The following is a 25,337-nucleotide window of genomic DNA, read 5'->3' as shown; positions in this document are numbered from 1 at the left end:
TTAATTACATTTTTATCGATGTGGAGAAGAACATCCATCAAACTCTGAAAATTCTACAATAAATATCTATAATATCTCAAACACCAGTTATTTCAAAGTGTATTTGAGATATTTTAGCATTGTATCCTTTCAACCTGACTGAAATCCAGATTCGTAGGAACAATTTCCACCCATACTCGATGGTACAAATTTCACCCCATCCCAAAATTTTCATATATGTACGTTCAGCTTCTTCCCCATGATATTATACAATCTATAACAATAAATGTTCGCTTTTAACAAATCCGAGGCAGGGGCTATGACTTTTACGAAACCAAAGCATACAGAAGCTTTATCAATGTTAAATGGGTCAAGGGTATTTATCTTACACAGAACAGAGATAATAACCGTGACTATAGAGGATGGGTCAACAGCTGTGTTCATAGTCAGTAACAACTGTGACAATCAACATTCTTATGACCTAATGTAACTCTATATAGGTTTAATAGCTTACTCAATTTTTAAATGACAGAACAACTGTTATTTCAACATAACGTGGTTACCTCTATGGTTACTGGCCAGAAAATGTCAAATGTTGATAACAATTTTACAGTCACTAAAATAATCATGTAAATGGTGTCATTTTTAAAATACAATCTTCAAATATTCCTGTCCAATTGCTAAACAAATTCAACAGAGTCTAAATACATTAAAACCTTCATGTAAAATTAGCTGCATACTGTTCAGTCATTTTAGGATTTAACACTATACATCGTGATGAACACAAGCGTATACACCATGAGGTGCTTTTAACCAGTGTGCGAAATAGCCACTGGCCTGCTTGCCCCTGGCTAGTAAAAATCCATGTGGGCCAGTAAATCTCCACAGTCACTGACTGACTGAGTTTAGTTTTACGCCGCTTTTAGCAATATTCCAGCAATATCACGGCGGGGGACACCAGAAATGGGCTTAACACATTGTGCCCACCACAGTCACTGGCCCGACTGGCTAGTGAATTTTCATGGCGTGATTTTGTAAATATATCACTCTCTCTGTGACCTGCTAAGTAATAATACACTTTAAATCATGCAACATTATGGCCTGATAAAAATGTTTATCATAGTAGCAGCTTAATGATGAAACCCTTGCCCATGCCGACAATATATTATTCTCATCTATTTTTGCAATCATTTGCTTAGATTCTACATTGAAATTGCGGGCAAGTGAATTATTTTGTGGGCTAGTAACTTTCAGGCAAGGCTAGCCCGACTGGCAAGCAAAATTTGGAAACTATTTCGCACACTGCTTTTAACATGAAATATCAATAAGAAACTTCAGGATTGGAATTCCATATTTCAACAACAGGCTGAGGTATATGAGAAAAGCATAACAATTGCATTCAGTTTCATAGATGCCGTCTTGTCTAACAATCAAAATACTAACAGGACATAAACTATTTATCTCATGATAATACTATAACACTAAAGAAACTCAAGGGAAAGGTAGAATCACAGGAACCTGAAAGAGATAATGAACAAGATTGGATAAGGGGCTTTCATGGCCCCTGCAAGAGTCATTATGAAAGTTGGGGAATATTCTGAAGTACTGGTATTTAATCTATTAGACATGTTGACATGTTGGCTAACATCTTGTCTTTTTCCTTTCTTATACTCAAAGTTTTGGACTTCCAACATGATCAAAAACATAGAAAAGGCTTCAACAGAGGAGGACTTAAACATTTTATCACTGTATGACACATAAGAAGTTATTGTTCTGTACATCTCACTTGAAACTTAGCTAAGGCCAAAGATTTGTCTATGTTAAAATATTTTTTTATAATGTATTAAAGTAAAGGAAATATATTTTTAGGTTTAATCTTGGGAAAAATGTTCAAACAATCAAAATACATTTCTGTTAAGAAAATTATGTTGCCAGTTTTCCATAAACGTTTGTGTCAGCCATGTTGGATTTCAAAATGGCTGCTTTTCTTTTCTGCAAATGGTCTTAGTCTTTGATATTGTGAAACAGATGCTTGACTTAATGTTTTTTACTGAAACATAAGTCTTAACGTCTTAAAATACATGACTGCCTGTACTGAATATTTAAATTCTTATGTTAGCCCATCTTCTAAAAGCCTCCTGCCATCTTATCCTTATCAATGCGGTTTGTTTGTCAAGAGTCCTAAACATGCATATAAACATGTCTGATAACTTCCATACCAATTTTCAGATGTTTGGCTCAATTCATAAATAGTGCAGGTCCTGTGGAACAAAAAAGACCCTTATCATTCCTCATTTTCTAAAGACAAGTATGATTAGGGCTATCTGGTCAACAAAGAGCTCATATGAACTGAGAGCTAGAATTTGTTCACTTGAAAACTTTCGACAACTGGTAAAAGTGACATTAAATCCAGTGTTTTGATTTTTTAAAAAAAGAGCCATAATACTTTTTTATGTGAGCGTTCTGTCCTGTTGTAACTTAATGCAGTTCTTGCCCAAAATGACTGAGCTAATTCTGTAGACACTCTTTGAAAATTTCATATTGAGGTCCCATGTTCCTCATGGTTAAATTTAATAAAAAAACCCATGGCATTTAGGGTTGAAACGGTACGCTCTTACCATGGTACGGTGCGTATTGCGGTACAAGACCTTTGGTTTGGTCTGTTTCGGTTCAGTATATGAGATATGATCATAATACAGAAAAGAAAAGAAATGCATAGATTTTGACAAAATGATTTTGGAAAAGGTTTAAAAAGGTTAATAAAATGACGATATGAAAACCGAAAATACAGAGTTTTTGGATTGCATTATGGTTTACTGAACCGAAGGCAAAATACCGCAGTTCTACTAATACCGTGGTATACCGTTTCACCCCTAGCTTTTTTCATTTACTGTTGCCACAACTGGTCAATGATGCATGTCAAAGACTGAAAAGACAAGATTCTTAATATCAGTCGCTTGAACATTTTCAGTAAGTTTCCTAACACTCTTTTAAAAGTTCCCTTATCCAAAATGACTCCCTTATCATACCTTGTCTTTCCAGTTGGCTGGAGATAAATCTGAAAAAATTATAACCAAATGTTTCTTAGGTCATCTCTTGGAAAATTTTGGTTACAGGGGTATTTAATCTGGTATGAAATGTATGTTCCACACTATAATTGTGATAAATAATAATATAGGACTGCACAATTTATCAGAGTTTCTACTGGAATATGAAACAGCTGTTCCAAGGATCATGTACACTGTTTACGTTATGATCCATAGCAAAATAGACTCTTAACATGCCATCCTTAGCAGCAAATGTTAAACATCAGTATACAAGAGATACATCACAATATTATCAATACCTGCATGTTAACATTCTGTATAGAACAACCAACATCAACCTCACCTGTGCTAACGATTAAAACCCAACAGGTATACCATGTAAACATCAAATAACGGTCTTTTGTATCACAGTTTGTATTCAACCTCTGTGTTTGAAACTTTTGGATCCTTAGGTCCTTTTAGATCTGAAGTGTGAATTTTCAGATCCCTTAAATTATATACATTTACAGGCTTCCACAGGGCCAGAGGTCCAATGATTTTGGGGCCTAGGGTCCACAGGTCCAGGGTTCCAAGGATCCAGGGACCTAGGGCTACAGCTGTCTAGGTGTGCAGAAGTTCGGGATCTAGGTGTGCAGAGGTTCAGGGATGTTGGGGTCTCAGAGGGGTCTTACTAGCATATAAATTGTTGGACCCATACATGTTGAACTTTTAACATGTGGGTAATGACAAGAAAACCTTGATTTCAATTCTTAAGTTTTCTAACGCTGCAAAATGTGTACAGATATTGACTGTAAAAGGATGATCTTTGAGACAGTATTCATTATCATTTATACATTCATAATACTTTATAGTTCTCATGTGATCAGTGCACAGTCGAGTTGGATGAATATCTATTTTTAGCCTCCTTGTCTTTGCTCTCATCTAATTTGTCGAAGATGTCCTTTTCACGTTTTTGCCACAGATCCTTATTCTTTTGTAAATGTAGCGTGTTGTCAGAAACTTGAGGGTCTGGCTTTCCGTAGTCTGGTGGGTTGGAGTCTGGATCGTAACCAAGAGTCTTTAGCATGGGGGCCACCGAGGCCATATCTCGTACAACGTCGTCAGGAATGCTGCCCACCCACTTGGTCAGTGCCTCAACATTGACCGGCTTGATCACTTGGTCTGTAGATTTCTCAGTTCTGAAAAGAGAGAGTGAGTGAGTGAGAGAGTGAGTGAGTGAGATTTATGCCATTTTTAGCAATATTCCAGCAATATCATGGTTGGGGTCTGAAAGAGTAATTGAGTGAGTTTAGTTTTACGCCGCTTCTAGCAATATTCCAGCAATATCATGGCAGGGGACACCAGAAATGGGCTTCACACATTGTGCCCATGTGGGGAATCGAACCCGGGTGTTTGGCAATACTTATCAATTTTCATTGAGACTGCAACTTTTAGAGATGTGTAGTGTTGTCCTCGTTAGGTCATCTATTTGGAATAATCCCTTTGTTGACCACCTCGTGGAGAAGTGGTTAGAGCGTCTGCCCAGGAAGCGGAAGGTCGCGGGTTTGATCCCCGACCGCGTCATACCAAAAGACGTTAAAATATGGTACTTGTTGGTCCCTGCCTGGCGCTCGGCATTAATGGGTACAACAAGGACTGGTCGGCTCGGAGTCAGTATAATGTGTCTGAGTCGGATGTTCATGCTTCACTGCGGCATGGTATCTCAGTGAGTTTGCACTATAAAACCAGCTTAGGTCTAGGCTAGTACAAGCAGCCACACACACACATGTTGTCATGTGAGCGAAATATTCTTAAGTACGGCATTAAACCCCATTTCACTCCACCCTTTGTTGAACAATAAAGGTTACTGGACAGGTCCTGGATGTGATTATGGTAAACTACATCTCTTGAATGTCATGGACTTATGAGAATATCACGAACATAACAATCTAGCCATTCACAGTAAACATAATCACTGTGTAATAAGTTGCACGCTGACATATCATTAAATGGCCCACTAATAACTGTGGTTGTTATGTGAACAGTTGACAGTGCCGTATATCTTATGTATAAAATTTTGTACTATAAACTATTGTGAAACTTACCAAAACAAATATCTTCAGCATATTTAGTCTAGAATGTATTAATAAAAAACAAATACTTTCGTAACAAACTCAAGTTCAGCCCCGGTAAATTAGATAAGAAATTTTCTCTCCATCTCTTTGGATACTGAGGGTTGAATGTCACATGAAAGCAGTGTTCAAAATAAAGGGGGTCTTAGGGTTATTGATATTCGCTGATGTAGCATAATTTGAATTTGGAGGGGACCCGAAAAATTGTCAACTTCAACACAAAAGAAAGCACTGAAATAAATGGTGAGAGACCTCAGTTTCCAGAAGTATACAATGATTAGGTGGGTTTGTCGCTTAATGCACACTCAGCAATATTCCAGATATATGGCGGCAGTCTGTAAATAATTGAGTCTGGACCAGATAATCCAGTGATCAACAGCATGAGCATTGATCTACACAATTGGGATACGATGACATTTTTCAACCAAGTCAGTGAGCCTGACCATCCAATTCCGTTAGCTGCCTTTTACGACAAGCACGGGTTACTGAAGAGCAATATTCTAACCCAGATCTGTATAGCAGAAATGAAAATACACTGAGATGGTAACAGTTTTTGTGTACCGGGTATGTACAATACATTTGAACAAATGACACTGGTGAGCACCTGTCAATGGATACTAGCCACTTAAGAAATCAATTATTTATTATTTTTATTATTACTGTACATATAAAATGTCCAGAAACAAAAGTGACTCAACACTAGAGAACAAGAAACATAGTCAGTCGAAAAAAATTCCACTGGTTGACAGTTACTGTACCTTAGAACAGAGTAAAATAAATCAACAAAATATCTCCTGCTGACATTTTATATAATTTAGATGAAAATCTAATAATCAAGTTATCGTGGCCTTATGCCTTAGTTCCTGGTTCATATGTCTCGGTCTTTATCGCTAGGAACTCTCCTCAAAGATAAAACCTTCTTGAGTTCCGCTGTTGTAATTAGAATATGCAATCCAACATCTGTCCTTGTTTTCATTTCCCTTAAACACTAACACACATAACTCCAGCTAGAACTCTTCAATCATGTTTAAGGAGAGTATTTAGAGCGAGCTCTGCTTTACATGAATTAATAACACCACAAAAGAGAACATCTATTACATCTACTGGGGAAGCAATCTGCATGACGAAATAGTCAAATTTCCCCCCAAAATAAGACACCATTAGTGATGTGTTATAACTGGGATTATATTTTCTCAGTAAAGTACAAATTCTTGTTAATATGCCTTGAATTAAAGGAATTTCCAGAAAGTGAAATAAGAATCATTCTTGTTTTTTAATGTATTTTCAAAAATATTATTGAGCACCTGTTTATGCTTTAAAATAATTGAACTCAGAATCATTGAAAAAATGCTGATAAAAAAATTCCCTCCTCTCCTCCCCTTGAAAATCAAATGGTTGCTTTCTAATCCTTGCAACTCTGTTGCTGAAACAACCCTTTGATTAAACCCTGACCACTGAAAGTATTTCCAAATTATATCATCAAAGCACATGATATTTATACAATTCTGCATCCTCAACCACGAATATATGTATATATATTAGGATAGTGACAAAATCTAAATCGTGGAAAATGTTTCATGTGTGGACAATTACACTTTAACAAACAAACTTCACGTCTTGTGTAGTTTTGTGTAGTTTGTTAAATCCATGTCTTGTGTAGTTTGTTAAATCCATGTAATGCTGTGGCAATATGGCTGCCTCACTGAACACGTGTTCCTACCATGGATAATCGCTGTGAGGAAATCGACAACAGAATTACGATGTTTTGATAACATCACTGCGAAAAAATATCAAATTTCCTGATAAATGAAAATTTGCTAAATTCATGGAAAGCATATTCCAATTTCAACGATTTCTTTCCGAAACTCTCAATATTGATTCAATCCCACTAATATCACTGTATCAGTAGTAATGAAAACCTGTGTTCATTTTGTTGGTAGTAAAACCCCAATATCCCTTAAAATATCCAAATATGTAAGATCAAGTAATTTGTCTTTAAATATATTCAGTTACATCATAAATGTTACCAAACAATTATGTTCTAATTAAGAAATCTGTCTCATGATGCTCACTTCAGCCACTAAAACGTACACCAGAGTTAGAAATTTGAAAACATCTTTCTCGTGTCAAGTATTTAGGTGGCATTTTTAGGGGAAGACTTTCTTCATTAGTAACAAATCTGGCAAGGACACATTTTATTTCAGCCGAGAATCTACGTGACATGCATTGTGAGAGAAAACTACCTGAACTTTGAAATCACAAATTTAAATGTAGAGGACTGGTGTCTGAGGTGACTATGTCTACAATGATTTAGATCATTTTCATCATTGCACTCACAATCTTAAAATTTCCACAACAATATCAAATTTCTATTCAGTTTTCATTTGAAATAGAAAGGAGGCATCTATGTATTTATATTTAAAAACATGATAATTTTATATATCTGTGCACATTAACTACTGGCAGATATGATTCACATAAATATGAATATTTGGAATAACTGTATCTGATGTTTTCCATGCAGTAAAGGGAGACATGAAAAAAACTGACATGTATTCTGAGATAAAAAACTACCTGAACTTTGAACTCGCAAATTTAATTGTGGAGGGACTAGTGTCTGTCAGAGGCGACAATGTCTACAATGAATTAGATAAAATTTATCCTGGCGCTCTCAATCTTAAGATTTCAACAAAATATGAAATATGAAATTTCTATTCAAATTCAGTTGAATTAAAAAGAAGGCATCTATTTATTTTGTTATAAATAAGAATTGTTCATGCAACTGTGTACACTAACGATTGCTACGTATGATTTCCATAAATATGAATATTTGGAATGACTTTATCTGATGTTTTTCATGCAGTAAAGGAAGACATGGAAAAAATTCTTTGAAGATACTTCAGGAAAATCAAAATAGGTAGGGCAGGGTCTTTGACATTGACATGGGGGACACAAAAAAACTGATAAATTAATTCAGGACTATAACATCAATTATTTCCCCACCTAACCAGCAACATAAAAGGGCAGGACCCTCTTGTACTATTTATCATCAAGTTATGGCCCTTCATCCACATAGTGTATGAGAATGTAATTGCCAATAAACATGATAAACGCCTAGTGCTTGTACAGCAATCATAAGCTGAGCCAGGCATGCAAAAACAGCTTGAGAAGCAAAGTCTGGTCGTGTTTGGATGTTTGGAGACGCTGTTGACAGCAACTTGGCCATCTTTACACGTAGCTGGGGCTATTTAGGTCTCCCCTTTCACACAGACAGACAGGGGATCAAACAATGGGGAGTCTAACATTCCTGTGTTAGTTTATTACCACTTGACCAACACGACTGCACCAGAGTTTCGCATGCCACAAGACGTCTAAACTCTAACCTGTTTTTTTTCGCTTTTAAATATTGGTTATTGGGTGAGAAAATATTTTGAGAAATTCAAAGGTCAGATTAAAGTGAGATTTTCCCCAGCAAGCTTGCGATTTTTGTATCTTTACTTCAACGAAGATAATTCTTTCAAACACTTTATAATTTTCCCAAAAGAAAATACACATTCTTGGAAGGCAGAAATCTATAAGACAATGCACCGGGAGACCTCTGTTGTTTGGCCGTTTTGGAAACAGAAATGTTTTCATGTATTGACTGCAAATAACATAAATATTGCAACTGATTACTAAAAATGTGCCCATTTTTTAACATTCCTTTCACAGCGTCTAACTGACTTCATCTTTTTTTTTTGTTTATCCACAAGAACTCATACAGATCAAGATCTTTTGCCACACTCCAGGGCCCAGATTTTCAAAGCTCTCTTAGCGCTAAGAGAGCTTCTAAAATCTAAGCCCACGACAGTTAAGGGTAACCTCTGATGGTCAAAGCATTCACTCTTCATGGAGTGAGTGAGGTTGGTTTTATGCCACTTTTAGCAATATCACGACGGGGGACACCAGAAATGGGTGGGAAATCGAACCCGGGTCTTCAGCATGACGAGCAGACGCCTTAACCACTAGGCTACCCCACCACCCCTCTGACTTTGAAGCAGACAATCTGTCTGATGTTGACAAATTTGAAATTGATGAATCAGACAATTGTGAATGACGGCATTAGTTTTCAAGCTTATCTATTGCACTAGAAGTGAGGTGCACATTAGAGCAGTGTTTTCTCCAACCTGTATTTAAGGAATGAAGAAAGAAATCTTATTTTTTGTGTGTTTATTTGATTTATATTGTTTCTATGGGGCAACAATAACTTACCATCTTCAATTACCAAACATCACACCAATTTTGACCGATATGCATTTTGATATTGATATTTTGCAGGGCCAGTGAAGTATGATGGGGGCTAGCAACATTTTTACTTAACTAGCCCTCCTGGCCAGCGACTTTTCAAAATTAAATCATACTCTGAATGGAACTCTTTTTGTTATCTCCTACAGTATTTGAATCATGGAACTCCAAAATGTTCAACGTTCAACAGTATATTTAGGACAAGGCTTTGACTTTCAAGCACAAGTTTAAGAACAAACACAACCAGCAGGTGACAAGACCACTGGGACAGTATGGTAAGTTTGTACTTACTTTGATAATGAGATTCCTCCTGGTTTGCCGACATAGTCCTCGTGATGCAGCACCGACTGATTCCAGGGGAGCTCCAGGAAGTTGAGGATCCTCCGCATCCACAGTTCAGGATGAAGCACAAGTTGTTCATAGTACACAGGCATACAGCGATATGGCCCCACTCTCAAACACTGACCATACATTGACTCAACAGCCTGGTTCCATTTCTGCAGACACTTTCTGTAACTCTTCAAATCAAAGCCAGATATGGTGACTTTGCGAGTGATGATCGAATGTACGACAGCTCTTCCGTCCCGGACCATCAATATGTATCTAGAGTGGGGGAATAACTGACTAAGGTATATGGCAGATTTTAATGTGAATGGATCCTTGTTGCACAAGTGGGGGGCAGCTTCTCCGTGTTTGGCAATGATTTCAAGAATGAAAGAACGCACGGCAGAGTCAAGCACATCTCCAGTGATTCCTGCATTAGCTAACCGTTTTTTCTCCGTCGGAGACTTCTCCCACTGTGTCCTCATGCCAAGAATCCGTGGAACCACCCGCGTCTCTTCTCCACATCGCACCTCTGGATGAGCGTCCAAAAGTGCCCGCATTAAAGTAGTCCCACTTCTTGGCATGCCGCCAATGAATATGATGTCCATATTTTCGTCGTAAGGAATGGCACGGTGTTTGTTGTCATACATGAACTTTGTTGGTTCCTTTGGAACCATGAACATTTTTGATCCATTATCACAAGGGAGAGCATAGTAAAGGATATACACTGCCGCCAAACAGAACACAACTCCATACAATAGTTTTCTTCTCATTACGGCAATAAAACCAAAAAACAAAATAAAAATGGCTTTCTAAAAAAACTACCCAAATCACAGATTGAAAAAAACCCTTTTCAAATAAGGATTTCACTGGTTAAAGCTATTGGTAAAATCACAATGACAGTGGCAGGGTCCGTACTCATACACTTGTGACAATGCTACACATGTTCAACAACAAACTTCCGAATTCTGAGTAGTCCTCAGAATAATCAAATTCGATGACAGATGACAAGGTGTGGGTGATATGGACACAGCTGGCCGCCGGCTTCAGTTTTTACAATCCATCGCTGCAGAGTTCCCTGTTAGCAGAAAAAAGAATCAGCTGAACAAACCACAGAAAAATATGGAAGTAAGAGGCCCCATAGCTAACCTGAAGTTTTGGAGTGAGTGAGTTTAGTTTTACGCCCCACTCAGCAATATTCCAGCTATATGGCGGCTGTCTGTAAATAATAGAGGCTGGACCAGACAATCCAATGATCAAGAGCAAGAGCATCGATCAACCAACCCATGACAAGCATGGGTTACTGAAGATCAATTTTAACCCGGATCTTCCGGAGTCTGAAGTTTGGATATCGTCACATTATGTTTTGCCACATTTTGTGACTTTATCCACAAGTCTGAAAATTAAATCTAGCAAAACATGTTCGGTCAAGTAACCTTAGCTAAATATGATACACATTACATCACTGAAATCTACTGAAAAGACGCTAAGAGCCCCAAATCGGGCAAACAGATTTGAAAGTTTACAGAACAGATCATCAGGGTTCAATTTAAGAGATGTTTACCTAATTGCAACTGCCAAATTCCAGTTGCACTGCTTTTATTGGAATATGTAACGAAAGAAATATGCTTTTGAAATATTTAGATGTTTTATTCATAAGTTTATCCACTCAAAAATAGGTTGCACTTTGTAATATTGGGTTGCACCAGTGCAAGTAACAAAGCATTAAATCGAGCCCTGATCATGTTTGATGAAAACTACAAAGAAGTGTTGAAATTTCTTTGTTGAATCTTTAGATTGATTCTCACAAAACCTTGATGGATTTCCAGAATAATAATTTATTCTCTCTCTTAATTTGGACAAAAGCATGTTCATATCATTCATGGTATAGTGTGCAAAAAGAGATTTGGTTCACATCTAAGTCATCTATGGATTTGTAAAAACTGTCATGAATGAGTGAGTAATGGGTTTTACACCGCTTTTAAAAAATATTCCAGCAATATCACAGCTGGGGACACTAGAAATGGGCTTAACACATTGTATCCATGTGGGAAATCAAACCCTGGTTTTAAAATTAAAGTGGCCGAGTCAACGCTTTAACAACTAGGCTACTCAACTAAGATACTTGACATCAGTGTTTGAAATTAACGTCGGTCCTTAGACCGAAAACCACTCGGACCCGCAGCTTTTGTTTTCTGCAGGTTCGACAGTCTTTTCATTCCCAGTAACTAAGATTATTGTTTTTCAGAAAATATCACTCAGTAATTTCTAGTTTGTATCTCGTTCAGCAGCTTTTGTTTGTACTGACTGACTGAGTAAGTTGGGTTTTACGTCACTTTTAGCAATATTCCAGCAATATCACGGCAGGGGACACCAGAAATGGGCTTCATGCATTGATTCCATGTGGGGAATCAAACCCGGTTTTCGGCGACGAGTGAACGCTTTAGCAACTAGGCTACTCAACTGCCCCTTAAAACTGTAAAACCCATTTACACTTATGACTGTGGCTTCAGCATCAAAAGTCTAGTGAAACGATTGTTATCTGGAATGCTCCACTAAAAGTCCATACATGAAAGATGCATGTGCTAACATCTACTGAGAGTGATGCCAAGCAACAATCGAAATCAATTCAATATCTACATTAAAACTTTATTGATACATCCATGTCAGAATATATCAGGGCTCAATTTAAGAGATGTTAACCTACTTGCACCAGGTGCAACCTAACATATTAACCTAGTTGCACCAGCCAAATTCCAAGTGCACTGCTCTTATGGCAATAAGAAATGAAAGAAATATGCTATTGAATTATTTAGATGTTTTATTTAGAAGTTTACCCACTCAAAATTGACTTGCACATGGTGCAAGTTAGACTAATATTAATAACTAGGTTGCACTTTGTAATATTGGATTGCACCAGTGCAAGTAACAAAGCTCTAAATCAATGTATATACTTGTATCCCAACTTAGACGATATGAACAGACTGGCAAAGGATAAGATGGTGGTTGGACACTTTTGGCCACACAACAGAAGGGAAAGCTGACAGGAATCATTATAACTGGATTCAGGTGGACTAAACAAGATTTGTTTGGGATTGTTTGTTGTTTAACGCCACACTCAGTAATATTCCAGCAATATGGCAGTGGTCTGTAAATACCCGAATCTGGACCAGACAATCCAGTGATCAACAACATGAGCATCCATCTATGCAATTGGGATACAATGACATGTGTCAACCAAGTCAGCAAGCCTAACCACCTGATCCCGTTAGTCGCCTTTTACGACAAGCATGGGTTGCTGAAGACCAATTGTTATTCTAACCCGGATCTTCATAGGTGAAGTAAACAAGAATCATCAACAGCTCACAAACCATCTGACTTTAAGCCCAACTTGATGAGAGAATTTCTGTCTAATCTTTCTGTAATGATAGAAGAGTAGTCTTGAGCTATCAAAACAATACCATGGAATCGGATTTGTAACTTTGTTAGTTTGTATTTCTAAGTTAGGTATGTACCAATATGGCAACCTGGTCATTGTGTGCACCACTGTTTCATGAATGAATACCTATTCATTTCAGAAATATGGTCCGGACAATCACAAGAATATGTGTAAACTTGTAACTTGTTGCCCTGAAAACAGGAAAAAAATGTATTTTTTAAAAATACCTAAATAGCAAAAGGCCTCAGTTTAGCCGCTATTTAATACATGTCCAAAGTTTTCATGAAAAATGTTCAATAGTTTTTCAGTTCTGCTCTGGAGATGACACCTACCTCCATTTCCGCAAAGTCTAACTTGTTTCAATAGAAACAGAAAAAACATTGAACAAAATTGGCTTTGTGCTCCGGAAAAAAAATCCACCCAGTTATGATACAAATTGTTTCCAAAGAAATAAGAAAAATAGAAACAGCAAAAAATCTGTAAGTAGCAAACAGCATCAGACAGACAGACAGACAGACAGACAGACATTGCCAGGGGGGTTAAAAACCCAGTATTGACAATAACCAGATGTGATGTAATACATACTTTCCAATGCAATTACCACTGTAAATGATACAGCCAATGAACAGATGTCTCAACATTCCACGTATCACATGACTAAACCATTCAATATTATAACCACCTATGTCTGTTTGTACAGGGAGCAGACGTCATTAACAATATTTTCTAAGATGTATGTCCATAGGTATTTGGGGGTGCTGTGCAATTCAAACTGCTAAAAAGAATTGTAAAATGAATGAAAAAGATTGCTAAATATTACTCTAAAGCATGGAACATATTAAAGGCATATGCCATGCATTAAATATAATTATATCTTAGCACCAGATTTTTGAAGTTCTGAGCCCATGTCATGTTGAGTTAGTCAAGTTACAGGCTTACCATCATCAACAGCTGAAGCCTTCAGCTGCACAGGGGATCTTATATCAAAAGATAAACAATAATCAGAGATGCAGATGCTCAATATTGCGTGATGCTGAATAACCATTTTCGAGTTTTTAACCTAGTAACTTTATATGCAGTTCAATCAATGGTATTCATTACTTTTCTTCTTGCTTGTACTCTTCTGATGACTAATACACTGGAATTTCTCAGGAAAGACGTTTTACTGCTGGTTTAGAAAAACTACACATACTAAAAAATAAGTGAGTGAGTTTAGTTTTACGCTGCTATTAGCATTATTCTAGCAATATCACGGTCGGGGATACCAGAAATGGAGTTCACACATTGTACCCATGTGGGGAATCAAACCCAAGTCTTCGGCATGAGGAGCGAAGGCTTTAACCACTAGGCTACCCCATCGACCTTACTAAAAGATGAAAACCGAAGGAAAAAATATATCTGACAATAACATTGTTTAAAGGTTTGCCAAGTCCAGACACAATAAGGGATGCAATATTTAACTAAAGCTTTAATCAAACTTAAAGAACCAAACCGTGAAGAAGTTGCCCTACAGTAGATAATGATGTAGCAGGGCGTGGAGTCATCCCACAGATGACATCCTTACCTTGTCAGCTTGCTGACGGGGTTAACCTCTTTGGTCATGTGGACAAGGCATCCGACTTCGAATTAGGAGGTCCGTGGTTTGAATCCCAGCACGGGACTCGGAAATTTTATGGCCGCTACATTGGAGTATGTAGCAGGGTGTTTGAGCAAAATAAGTCTCATCCCACAGATGACATGTTGACTTACCTCGTCATCCCACAGCTTGCTTGTCAGCTTGCTGACGGGTTATCCTCTTTGGTCATGTGGACAAGGCATCCGACTTTGGATTAGAAGGTCCGTGGTTCTAATCCCAGCACGGACTAGGAAATTTTATGGTTGCTACGTTGGAGTATGTAGCAGGGCATGGAGTCATCCCACAGATGACATCCTTACCTTGTCAGCTTGCTGACAGGGTTAACCTCTTTGGTCATGTGGACAAGGCGTCCGACTTGGATTAGAAGGTCCGTGGTTCTAATCCCAGCACGGGACTAGGAAATTTTATGGTTGCTACAATGATAATAATAACTGAACTCCATGCTGCATGGGCATGCTCTAAGTGCATGCAACATAATGGACATTATTACCCTGGATAACCCAAGCTCTGTGAGGCACTAGATGGTATTGATAGTCATATGACACATTCCAATGGGTACCCATTCGCTGCGAGGAGAACAGAGACAATTTTGAACAAACTCAATTGCCCATGGTGAGAACACATGTGTCACATATGCCTCTTCGTGGGACAGGATTGAAGTCCTATAAACTCTCAGGAGTCAAGCTGCCAAACACGGTCACCCATCCAAGTACTGTCAGCACCAATCGTTGCTTAACTTCAACTGAATTGTGACCTGAGCTCTGTGCACAGGGCCACACACCACCATGAATAGAGCTAACATGTTTCAAAATTAACATGTAGTTATAGTGCCAACAAAGTATGATCATTGTTATTGGATCCTGCATCCCATTTGCAGCATGTGGTTTGACTTAGTACCGTATTGTGGGACCATGAATGAGGAAACAAGCATCTGACATGGCACACTAGCCACGAGTCATGAAATGCTTCACATCATGTGCTTATTACCAAGAAACTAGAACTAGAAATATATCGAGTACACACACTGGGTACATCTGCAACATCTGTCTGCAAGGTATCACACACCTTCTACTTCTAGCTACTTCAAGTGGGTGAGTGAGTGTGGTTTTATGCCGCTTTTAGCAATATTCCAGCAATATCACGGCGGGGGACACCAGAAATGGGCCTCACACATTGTACCCATGTGGGAAATCGAACCCGGGTCTTCGGCGTGACGGCGTTAACCACTAGGCTACCACACCGCCCCTCAAGCCAGAGTAAGTAGCCAAGTCACTCACTGAGTGAGTGAGTGAGTGAGTGAGTGAGTGAGTGAGTGAGTGAGAGTGAGTTTTTACGTTGCTTGTAGCAATATTCCAGCAACATTACAGCAGGGGGACATCAGAAAAGGGCTTCACACTTTGAACACATGCAGGGAATCGAACATAGATCTTCAGCATGACGAGCAAACGCTTTAACCACAAGGCTACCTCAACCCCAAAATATTTTTAAAGGATACACGGAGGTAGGAATATAATCAAATGACGAAGGAATGGTGCTGTTTTTATTCCAGAGTCCTGTTCCAAGGTTGTAAGTCTTAAAACAGACAAATGTCTAAGGCAGAACAACTGATAAGCATCACATATGGATGTTTACACACCTGGTACACGTTGCACAATGATCACCATCACCCATGACAGGACTGGAGGAAGGTAATATAAAAGACGTAATTTCGAACAGGGTCATAAAGACATGGAGTCACTTAACTGTTGAAACATGTAAAACAAACAAGAAGACAAAGTCATCAATATCCCCCGCAATGGCAAAATACTCTTCATGATTATGTCTTCGAGTTATGAGTATGTCAAATATTTAGGTGTGTATATAGAAAAGTGGAAGGAGAGTATTGAAAGGTTTTTAAAGTTCTGCTCCAGAAAATAGCACTATCACCAATTTCAGTCTATGTCAAACTTGTTGCCATGGAAATGCCAAAAATATTTTATTCAGAATTCCAAAAGAACCAAAAGGCACAAGTACACCACCAGACCAATCTATGTGCCAAGTTTGGTAATGAAATAGTGAACGGTTTTAGAGTTCAGCTTCGGAAAAGTGTACTACTACCAATTTCAGTCTAAGTCAAAACTTGTTGCCATGGAAATGCCAAAAATATTTTATTAAGAATTCCCAAACTACCAAAAGGCACCAGTACACCACCATATCTATCTATGTGCCAAGTTTGGTGAAGAAAAAGTGAACGGTTTTAGAGTTCTGCTCCAGAAAATAGCACTATCACCAATTTCAGTCTATGTCAAACTTGTTGCCATGGAAATGCCAAAAATATTTTATTCAGAATTCCAAAAGTACCAAAAGGCACCAGTACACCACCAGACCAATCTATGTGCCAAGTTTGGTAATGAAATAGTGAACGGTTTTAGAGTTCAGCTTCGGAAAAGTGTACTACTACCAATTTCAGTCTAAGTCAAAACTTGTTGCCATGGAAATGCCAAAAATATTTTATTCAGAATTCCAAAACTACCAAAAGGCACCAGTACACCACCAGATCTATCTATGTGCCAAGTTTGGTGAAGAAATAGTGAACGGTTTTAGAGTTCAGCTCCGGAAAAGAGCACTACCACTAATTTCATTCTAAGTTGAACTTGTTGCCACGGAAACGCCAAATATATTTTATTCAGAATTCAAAAACTACCAAAAGGCACCAGTACACCACAAGATCTATCTATGTGCCAAGTTTGGTAAAGAAATAGTGAACGGTTTTAGAGTTCAGCTCCGGAAAAGTGTACTACTACCAATTTCAGTCTAAGTCAAAACTTGTTGCCACGGAAACGCCAAAAATATTTTATTCAGAATTCCAAAACTACCAAAAGGCACCAGTACTCCACCAGATCTATCTATGTGCCAAGGTTGGTGAAGAAATAGTGAATGGTTTTAGAGTTCTGCTCCGGAAAAGAGCACTACCACTAATTTCATTCTAAGTTGAACTTGTTGCCATGGAAACGCCAAAAATGTTTTATTCAGAATTCCAAAACTACCAAAAGGCACCAGTACTCTACCAGATCTATCTATGTGCCAAGTTTGGTGAAGAAATATTGAAAGGTTTTAGAGTTCTGCTCCGGAAAAGACAAAAATAAATCATTTCCAGGTTAGCTTAAGAGAAAAATCAGACACACCAGGCGCCTGAAAGGGTTTTGAAAATATGGATAAGCATTGGGCGAGTAAGAGTCTCTAGTTCACTCATTCTGAAAAATGGACGCTGAATATTACTGATTTATGTTTTGTCATATCAAATACTGAAAGATAACATAATAAATAATGAACTTGAAAACTATTATGAAGTTAACATGGTTAAAGGCAACAACAACACCAACAGCTGAAATATGGTAAAACTCAATGAAACCACCAGCTTAATGGCCAACAAAGGACAGACAATGACACATGGTAATTAATGTACACTTAAGGTGAGTTTAGTTTTTTTCCGCTTTTAGCAATATTCCAGCAATATCACGGCAGGGGACACCAGAACTGGGCTTCACACATTGTACCAATGTGGGGAATCGAACCCAGGTCTTCCATGACGAGAAAACACGTTAACCACAAGGCTACCCCACAGCCCCACTAACTTAAAGCTGAGACTCGAGTGAGTTGAATGATGCAAGACGAGGTAGGACAAAAATGTCTGGGGCTGTTTACACCTTGCCACAAAGGACCCAGTGCAGCGCAATCATTCAATCTCCATGGACGAAAACAGCAAAGACGAAATGTCACATAAAGCGGAGAAAACAAACAGAGCAGACGTCAGATCCTGTGTTACCACCAAGAGAGGTGTGATGTTTCTGGAAATAACAATGTTTACTGTCATCAGCCCAACATAAACACCTTTGTTGTAGAAAATGCATCAGGGAGTATATACAAAAAGGTTTTATTGCACAATGCAGGTGAAACTGTGATAATAAATAAAATCAGAAAGTTTGGAAATATCTGGAGGTTATTTTTAATGCATCTACGACTATTTGTCTTCATTTTGTAGTGCACAGTATTATAGAGCTTGAAATTAGATTCCAGATATACTTGACAGAACCCTACTGTCAAAATTACATAAGATTAGATTCAAATACTATTGCAGTATAAACTAGGACTGAAAATCCCTCCATTTTAAATACTCAGGCAAAGCACAAAATGACCTGGCATTTTAATTCCAGACAATGAGGGTCGATGGAGCAGTCTAATGGTTAAAGCGTCTGCTCATCATGCTCAAGAGTGAGTGAGTTTAGTTTTACACCCTTATCATGCGCAAACAGTTACTCAGCAATATTCCAGCTATATGGTGGCATACCCAAGGGACACAACTCTGTAAATAATCGAATTTGGACCAGACAATCCAGTCATCAACGGCATGAGCATTTATCTGCACAATTGGGAACGGATGACATGTGTCAACCAAGTCAGCGGGTCTGACCACCCGGTCCCGTTAGTCGCCTCTAAGTCTTACGAAAAGCATGGGTTACTGAAGATCAATATTCTAACCCGGACCTTCACGGGGGAAATGGAAATTATAAACTTCAGGTTTTTGGAAATGAAACATTCATGATAATAAATTATAAGAACCTGTTTGAAATCAGTCTTGCTCATATCAATATCTGGATGTCATAGTTCAATACAAAATGTCCATTTTTGTGAGTTTTGTTTCTCAGAACTACTCTATGGCTTTTCTTCTGTACACAATTTATGGGAAAATTGTTTTTTGATATTCATCCCTAAAAATAAATCCCAACCAAAATCACATTGTGAACAATAACTCAATGAAACCACAAAAATCAATGCTGCTTGAGACTGTGAATATCAGTTTCAAGAATATCAATAACTTCTTCCAAACCTCTTCACTTAAAACGCAGCTCACAGTTACAAATGAGGATGAGTGACCGTTCTTTATCAGGACATAAAAAGTGCTGCTGCATATCAACAGACAAGGCGAAGCTGAACCGTTTTGTTCTATATTTGTTCATGGAACAGTTGCGGATACAGTCACAAGTCCTCCATCTCTCCATTACAAATACACCCGTGAAGATCTGGGCTAGAATTGGTCTTCAGCAACCCGTGAAGATCAGGGCTAGAATTGGTCTTCAGCAACCCGTGAAGATCAGGGCTAGAATTGGTCTTCAGCAACCCGTGAAAATCCGGGCTAGAATTGGTCTTCAGCAACCCGTGAAGATCTGGGCTAGAATTGGTCTTCAGCAACCCATGAAGATCTGGGCTAGAATTGGTCTTCAGTAACCCGAGACAAGGGTGGAAATAACCCATTGCCCGACGCCCCAGTCCAGTGTTTTTTTCTGTCGGACAAGCAAATTTGTATATCACACTGTACCGGTGTCCAGTTGACTTTCCAATGTTAATTATGTTGTTTATTTAAAAAATCAACAAGAAAATAGGCCAGTATAGTGGAAAAATTATCAGGGCAAGTGATTTTACATGTGCCACTGTACCGGTAAAAAACAAAAAAAAAATTTTAAAGTTATTTCCACCCCTGCGTGAGAGATCCGGGCTAGAATTGGTCTTCGGCAACCCATGAAGATCCAGGCTAGAATTGGTCTTCAGCAACCCGTGAAGATCCAGGTTAGAATAACAATTGATCTTCGGTAACCTGTGCTTGTTGTAAGAGGTGACTAATGGGATCAGGTGGTCAGACTCGCCGACTTGGTTGACGCATTGTCATTGTATCCCAATTGTGTAGATTGATGTCCATGCTGTTGATCACTGAATTGTCTGGTCCAGATTCGGTGATTTACAGACTGCAGCTAATTTTAGGCTACAGATCTGAATGAGATTTTTGGTACGAAAAAACTGAAAGTTAGCCAGCCTCAATGAGTGTATGATTATAATGGCATGTATCACAAAAGAGACCATTGACGTAAACAAAATCTATGGAATTCTCACAGTGGATTTGTTGAAATTTTTGGGAATATCTACTGGACTGGTACATGCAAGTTCAACAGCATTATGGGGCGGCAGGGTAGCCTAGTGGCTAAAGTGTTCGCTGAGACATCACGCCGAAGACCCAGGTTCGACTCCCCACATGGGCACAATGTGTGAAGCTCATTTCTGGTGTCCCCGGTCTGAAATATTGCTAAAAGCGGTGTAAAACTAAATTCACTCACTCACTCACTCAACAGCATTATTGCATACAGATTTCACTGTTTAGAATATGAGTATTGGGATATGATTTTACGACATGTGAAGCAAATGATAATTATCCACAAAGAAACCATTCTATGTGTTAAAAAGGTGAGTACGTAGAATGTTTCATTTATCATGTTATGGCGGCAGACGTTTACGTCAAAATGTGTTGTTCCTCGCTCCAAATCCCCATGAGTACCATTTGTGAAACACGCATATACTGTTGAGCGGTTAAGATGCATGTTAAAGATATCATACAATCCTCAGTTATTCCAACACCAGCAGGTTCATCAGTGCAGCCCGAGGACTTCATGACATTCAAGGTGAACCTGATGATTCTGAGAGACTTTCACAAGCCACCAGGATTATATCTCCAGCTATACATGAATTCTCATGTTAGCATCACACAATCTCGGACACATCTGAAGATATCTAATGATAATCTACAGCTGGCTATCGATAAAATCATACAGATCGTTAACTGCATATCGATCGATTATCTAAAAATATCACTATTATCAGAAACGTAATTTTGAACAAAAAATGACAAAAATGTCTGAAAGAAATGAATACATATTTCACATCACAGGTGAGTTGTGACATGTTTATGCATGGATTACTAACAAAACAGCGTCTTGAACATAATTTAGAAGCAGACTATGTATAACGTCCTAAATTTGTATATGGTGTGAGAAATGAAAACTTTTTTCTATCACAAAAGTTACTGTACAATAATCGATGACACAATTTTCATATCGATAACCATTATTAATTTTTCCTTTTGACAATATTTCCAATTATCTATTATTTTATCCAGACCTAGCAAAAAACTATAATAGAACAAGCCAAATTCATTAGATGACCAAACCATCACATGATGCAATGTCATCAGAGACTACATCAAACGTCTTATTTCTTTGTTGTTTAATGCCTCACTCAGGCTAGGGGTGAAACGGTATACCACAGTATTAGTAGAACAGCAGTATTTTGCCTTCGGTTCGGTATACCAAATGCAATCCAAAAATTTGGTATTTTCGGTTTTCATACCATCATTTTAATAACCTTTTTACACCATTTCCAAAATGTCTACAAATCAAATCCTTTTTGTCAAAAATCTATGCATTTCTTTGCGAGACGGACACTATTTTCCCAGAAGTAAATTCTAATATACCGAACCGAAACGGACCGAAACAAAGGCTTTGTACCGCAATACGAACTGTAATGTGGTAAGAGCGTACTGTTTCACCCCTCACTGAGATCATTACATCTGTATGACACTGGTCTGTCAATAACCTTGAGTCTGGGTCACACAATCCAGTGATTGACATCATGAGCATCAACCTATGCAAGTCGGATATGATCACATGCATCATCAGTGAGCCTGACCATCTGACTCATTAGTAGCCTCTTCAGACAAGAATGGGTTGCTAAAGATTTATTCAAACCGCAGATTGTCATGGGAATTATGTTTTTTGTTAAATACTGGTTGAATAAGCCATTATCGAAATTACAGACTTGAAAGACCGATAATGTGTCCCACCGGAATGTCTTTTTCTGCTATTAAATCCAGACATTCCATGTTCCCCGCATTCATCAAGCCTTGTTCAAAGTTCCATTATTCCACCCAAATTTGCAGAAAATGGCAGTTAATATGCTCAAATTGGAAATAATCATTTCATGGTTAATGTAATTGTAACAAATGTAAGAAGCACTGCAGTGGTACCTCATATTTCACTTATAACAGAGCCATTTAAAACAGAGTCCTTAATGCATAGTTTCACATTAATCCATTTAATTCAATGTCGACATGTATCTAAACTTAACAAACAAGATTGTTAATTTAACCAAATTCTTGATTGTGAAAAAATAGCTTTCTTGTATTCATAATTCATCTGTCAAGTTAATACCTAATATTTGGGCTCATATTACCAATTATGATAAAATATTATTCACCAAAAATACTTCTGCACTATTTGCCTTTGCAACATGTTAATTCTCAACCAATGAGTTTGCTAAAACAAAGTATCAGATGAAGAAGGGAATATAATGATATTATATAATATGATTGGCAGAACAATTTTATTTAACTAGCATTGTCACTAAGGTGACTTAATCCCCTGCCGAAAATTAACAAATCAAACTTAAAAAGTAATGAAAGTGAAGGTCGTAATTTTAGATGAAGTTAAATGTCAACAAAAACATGACCAGTCAACCTTTCTTGATATCTTGATCTGTAGTTGTTCAAAAGCACAACTATTTACAAGACTCACTTTGACCTTGACATGAATGTCTTAGTGTATGAAATATGCAAACATATGAAATACACAATGCCATTTTAGAAAGTGGTCAAATGTAACATATGTTATATTTGGGATTACACTTTTTCAATAATGTACAGATTCTAGTGCTTTTTGGGGTTGAGTCCCACCCAGTATTCGAACCCACACCCTCAGAGTCAGGCACCTAATCGCCAGCACACAAAGTCAGACGCCTAGACCGCTCAGCCACCGCAGCTTCCACAAAATGGAAGTCGGACAAATGGTAGTCTAGACTGCGGACTTTGTGTACCCCACTGATAAGTGTTAATTGGCACAGCTCCCACGGCTGAAAGCTGTGAAATACACAATGCCACAGTGCCAATTAACACTTATCAGAGGGGTACTGTGTGCTGGCGATTAGGTGCCTGACTCTGAGGGTGTGGGTTCGAATCCCGGATGGGACTCAACCCAAAAAAGTACTAGAATCTGTACTTTATTGAAAAAGTGTAATCCCAAATATAACATATGTTATATGCAAAAATAGTAAGAAAGAAATTGCTTATTGAAAAACATTCAAGGGAAGTCTTGAAAGTCTATGAAGAAAATCCAGTGAACCGTTCATGAGATATCTCGCTGACAATCTTAACATCAGGGGTGGAAATAACCCATTGCCCGACGTCTGAGTCCAGTGTTTTTTTCTGTCGGGCAAGCAAATTTGTATATCACACTGTACCGGTGTACAGTTGACTTTCCAATGTTAACTATGTTGTTTATTTTAGAAAATCAACAAGGAAACGGTCGGTGATTTTACATGTGCCACTGTTCAGTAGTACACCAGCAATTTTAAAGTTATTTCCACCCCTGTAACATGCAGTCTAACATGCTGAAATCTTTAAAGTGTCGCCGTGATCTTGAAAATGAAGTGAAGGTCACCAAAATTGACTGGGCTTTGCGCCTTCCCCAGATGAAGCTTGGTGTCAAATATGAAGAAAATCCAGTTTACGGTTCTTGAGATATCTCGCTGACAAGCTTACATGCAGCTTAACATACTGAAATCTTCAAAGTGTCACCATGACCTTGGAAATTATGTGTAGGTCACCAAAATCGACTGGGCCCTGCGCCTTCCCTAGATAAAGCTTGGTGTTGAATATGAAGACAATCCAGTCAAGGGTTCTTGAGATATCTCGCTGACAAGGGTGAAACGTTAAAGTCCCCTTGTGACCTTGAAATGAAGGTCAAGGTCACCAAACCTGACTGGGGCCTTTGTTTTACTGTGGTGAACCTAGGTACCAAATATGAAAAGAATCCAGTCATCGGTTCTTAAGATATTCCAATTCGTACGTACGTACCGACGGACGGAGCCTATTACTACATCCCCGCTTTGCTCTAAACGCGTGGTGGGGGATAATTAAATTTAGAGGCATTTCAACCTTGTATTCAAAGCAATGATGTAGAATTGTACATAAACATGACTAAAGCGTCTTTATCTGTGAAATGCACTTTGTCAACTCAACCATTTACAATCACAATAGACATAAGTAGCATAATTACTCTATTACATACATAACTTGCTATATATGTCACCAGGCGAGCAACTTATGGTGGCTTCCAGTTGATGCCATGTCATTGCTGTTTCAAAAAAATTGACGCCACGCCTCTGACAGACACTTGGTCGCCAGTATTGTGATATAATCACTTTGTCCTCCCAGTGTACACATTGTATGACTAGAACCTGGAATTTGGAATGTCCCTGAGTGAGTGAGTGAGTGAGTGAGTGAGTGAGTGAGTGAGTGAGTGAGTGAGTGAGTGAGTGAGTGAGTGAGTGAGTGAGTGAGTGAGTGAGTGAGTGAGTGAGTTTTGACGAGGCTTGTACCAATATTCCAGCAACATTACAGCGGGGGGACACCGGAAAAGGGTCTCACACTTTGAACACATGTAGGAAATCGAACATAGATCTGTGAGTTTAGTGCTACGCCGTGCTTAGCAATGTAGAACTGGCCTTCAGTAACCTATGCTTGTTGTACGAGGCGACTAACGGGATAAGGTGGTCAGGCTCGCCGACTTGATTGACACATGCCATCATATCCCCATTGC

At 38.3% G+C, this 25,337-nt stretch overlaps 1 protein-coding gene across 1 annotated transcript in view; it reads right to left on the bottom strand.

Moving 5' to 3' along the window:
* Nucleotides 1-2,783: 2,783 nt before the first annotated feature.
* The window catches only part of LOC124280833 (protein-tyrosine sulfotransferase 1-like), a 53,567-nt gene continuing 31,013 nt past the window's right edge, over nucleotides 2,784-25,337 (bottom strand). Inside the window, exons 2-3 of the mRNA XM_046716816.1 lie at nucleotides 9,713-10,823; nucleotides 2,784-4,204 (exon numbers count right to left, since the gene is read on the bottom strand). Of these exons, the coding sequence (XP_046572772.1) occupies nucleotides 3,889-4,204; nucleotides 9,713-10,518 (1,122 nt within the window). The 5' untranslated portion in view covers nucleotides 10,519-10,823 and the 3' untranslated portion in view covers nucleotides 2,784-3,888. The remainder of the gene's footprint in view (nucleotides 4,205-9,712; nucleotides 10,824-25,337) is intronic.

Source organism: Haliotis rubra, unplaced genomic scaffold (assembly GCF_003918875.1).
Source record: "Haliotis rubra isolate DU_JTF1 unplaced genomic scaffold, ASM391887v1 Scf275, whole genome shotgun sequence".
Lineage (NCBI taxonomy): Eukaryota > Metazoa > Mollusca > Gastropoda > Lepetellida > Haliotidae > Haliotis > Haliotis rubra.
The sequence above is the reverse complement of the archived record's forward strand: the minus strand, read 5'-3'. Positions and strand labels throughout refer to the sequence as shown.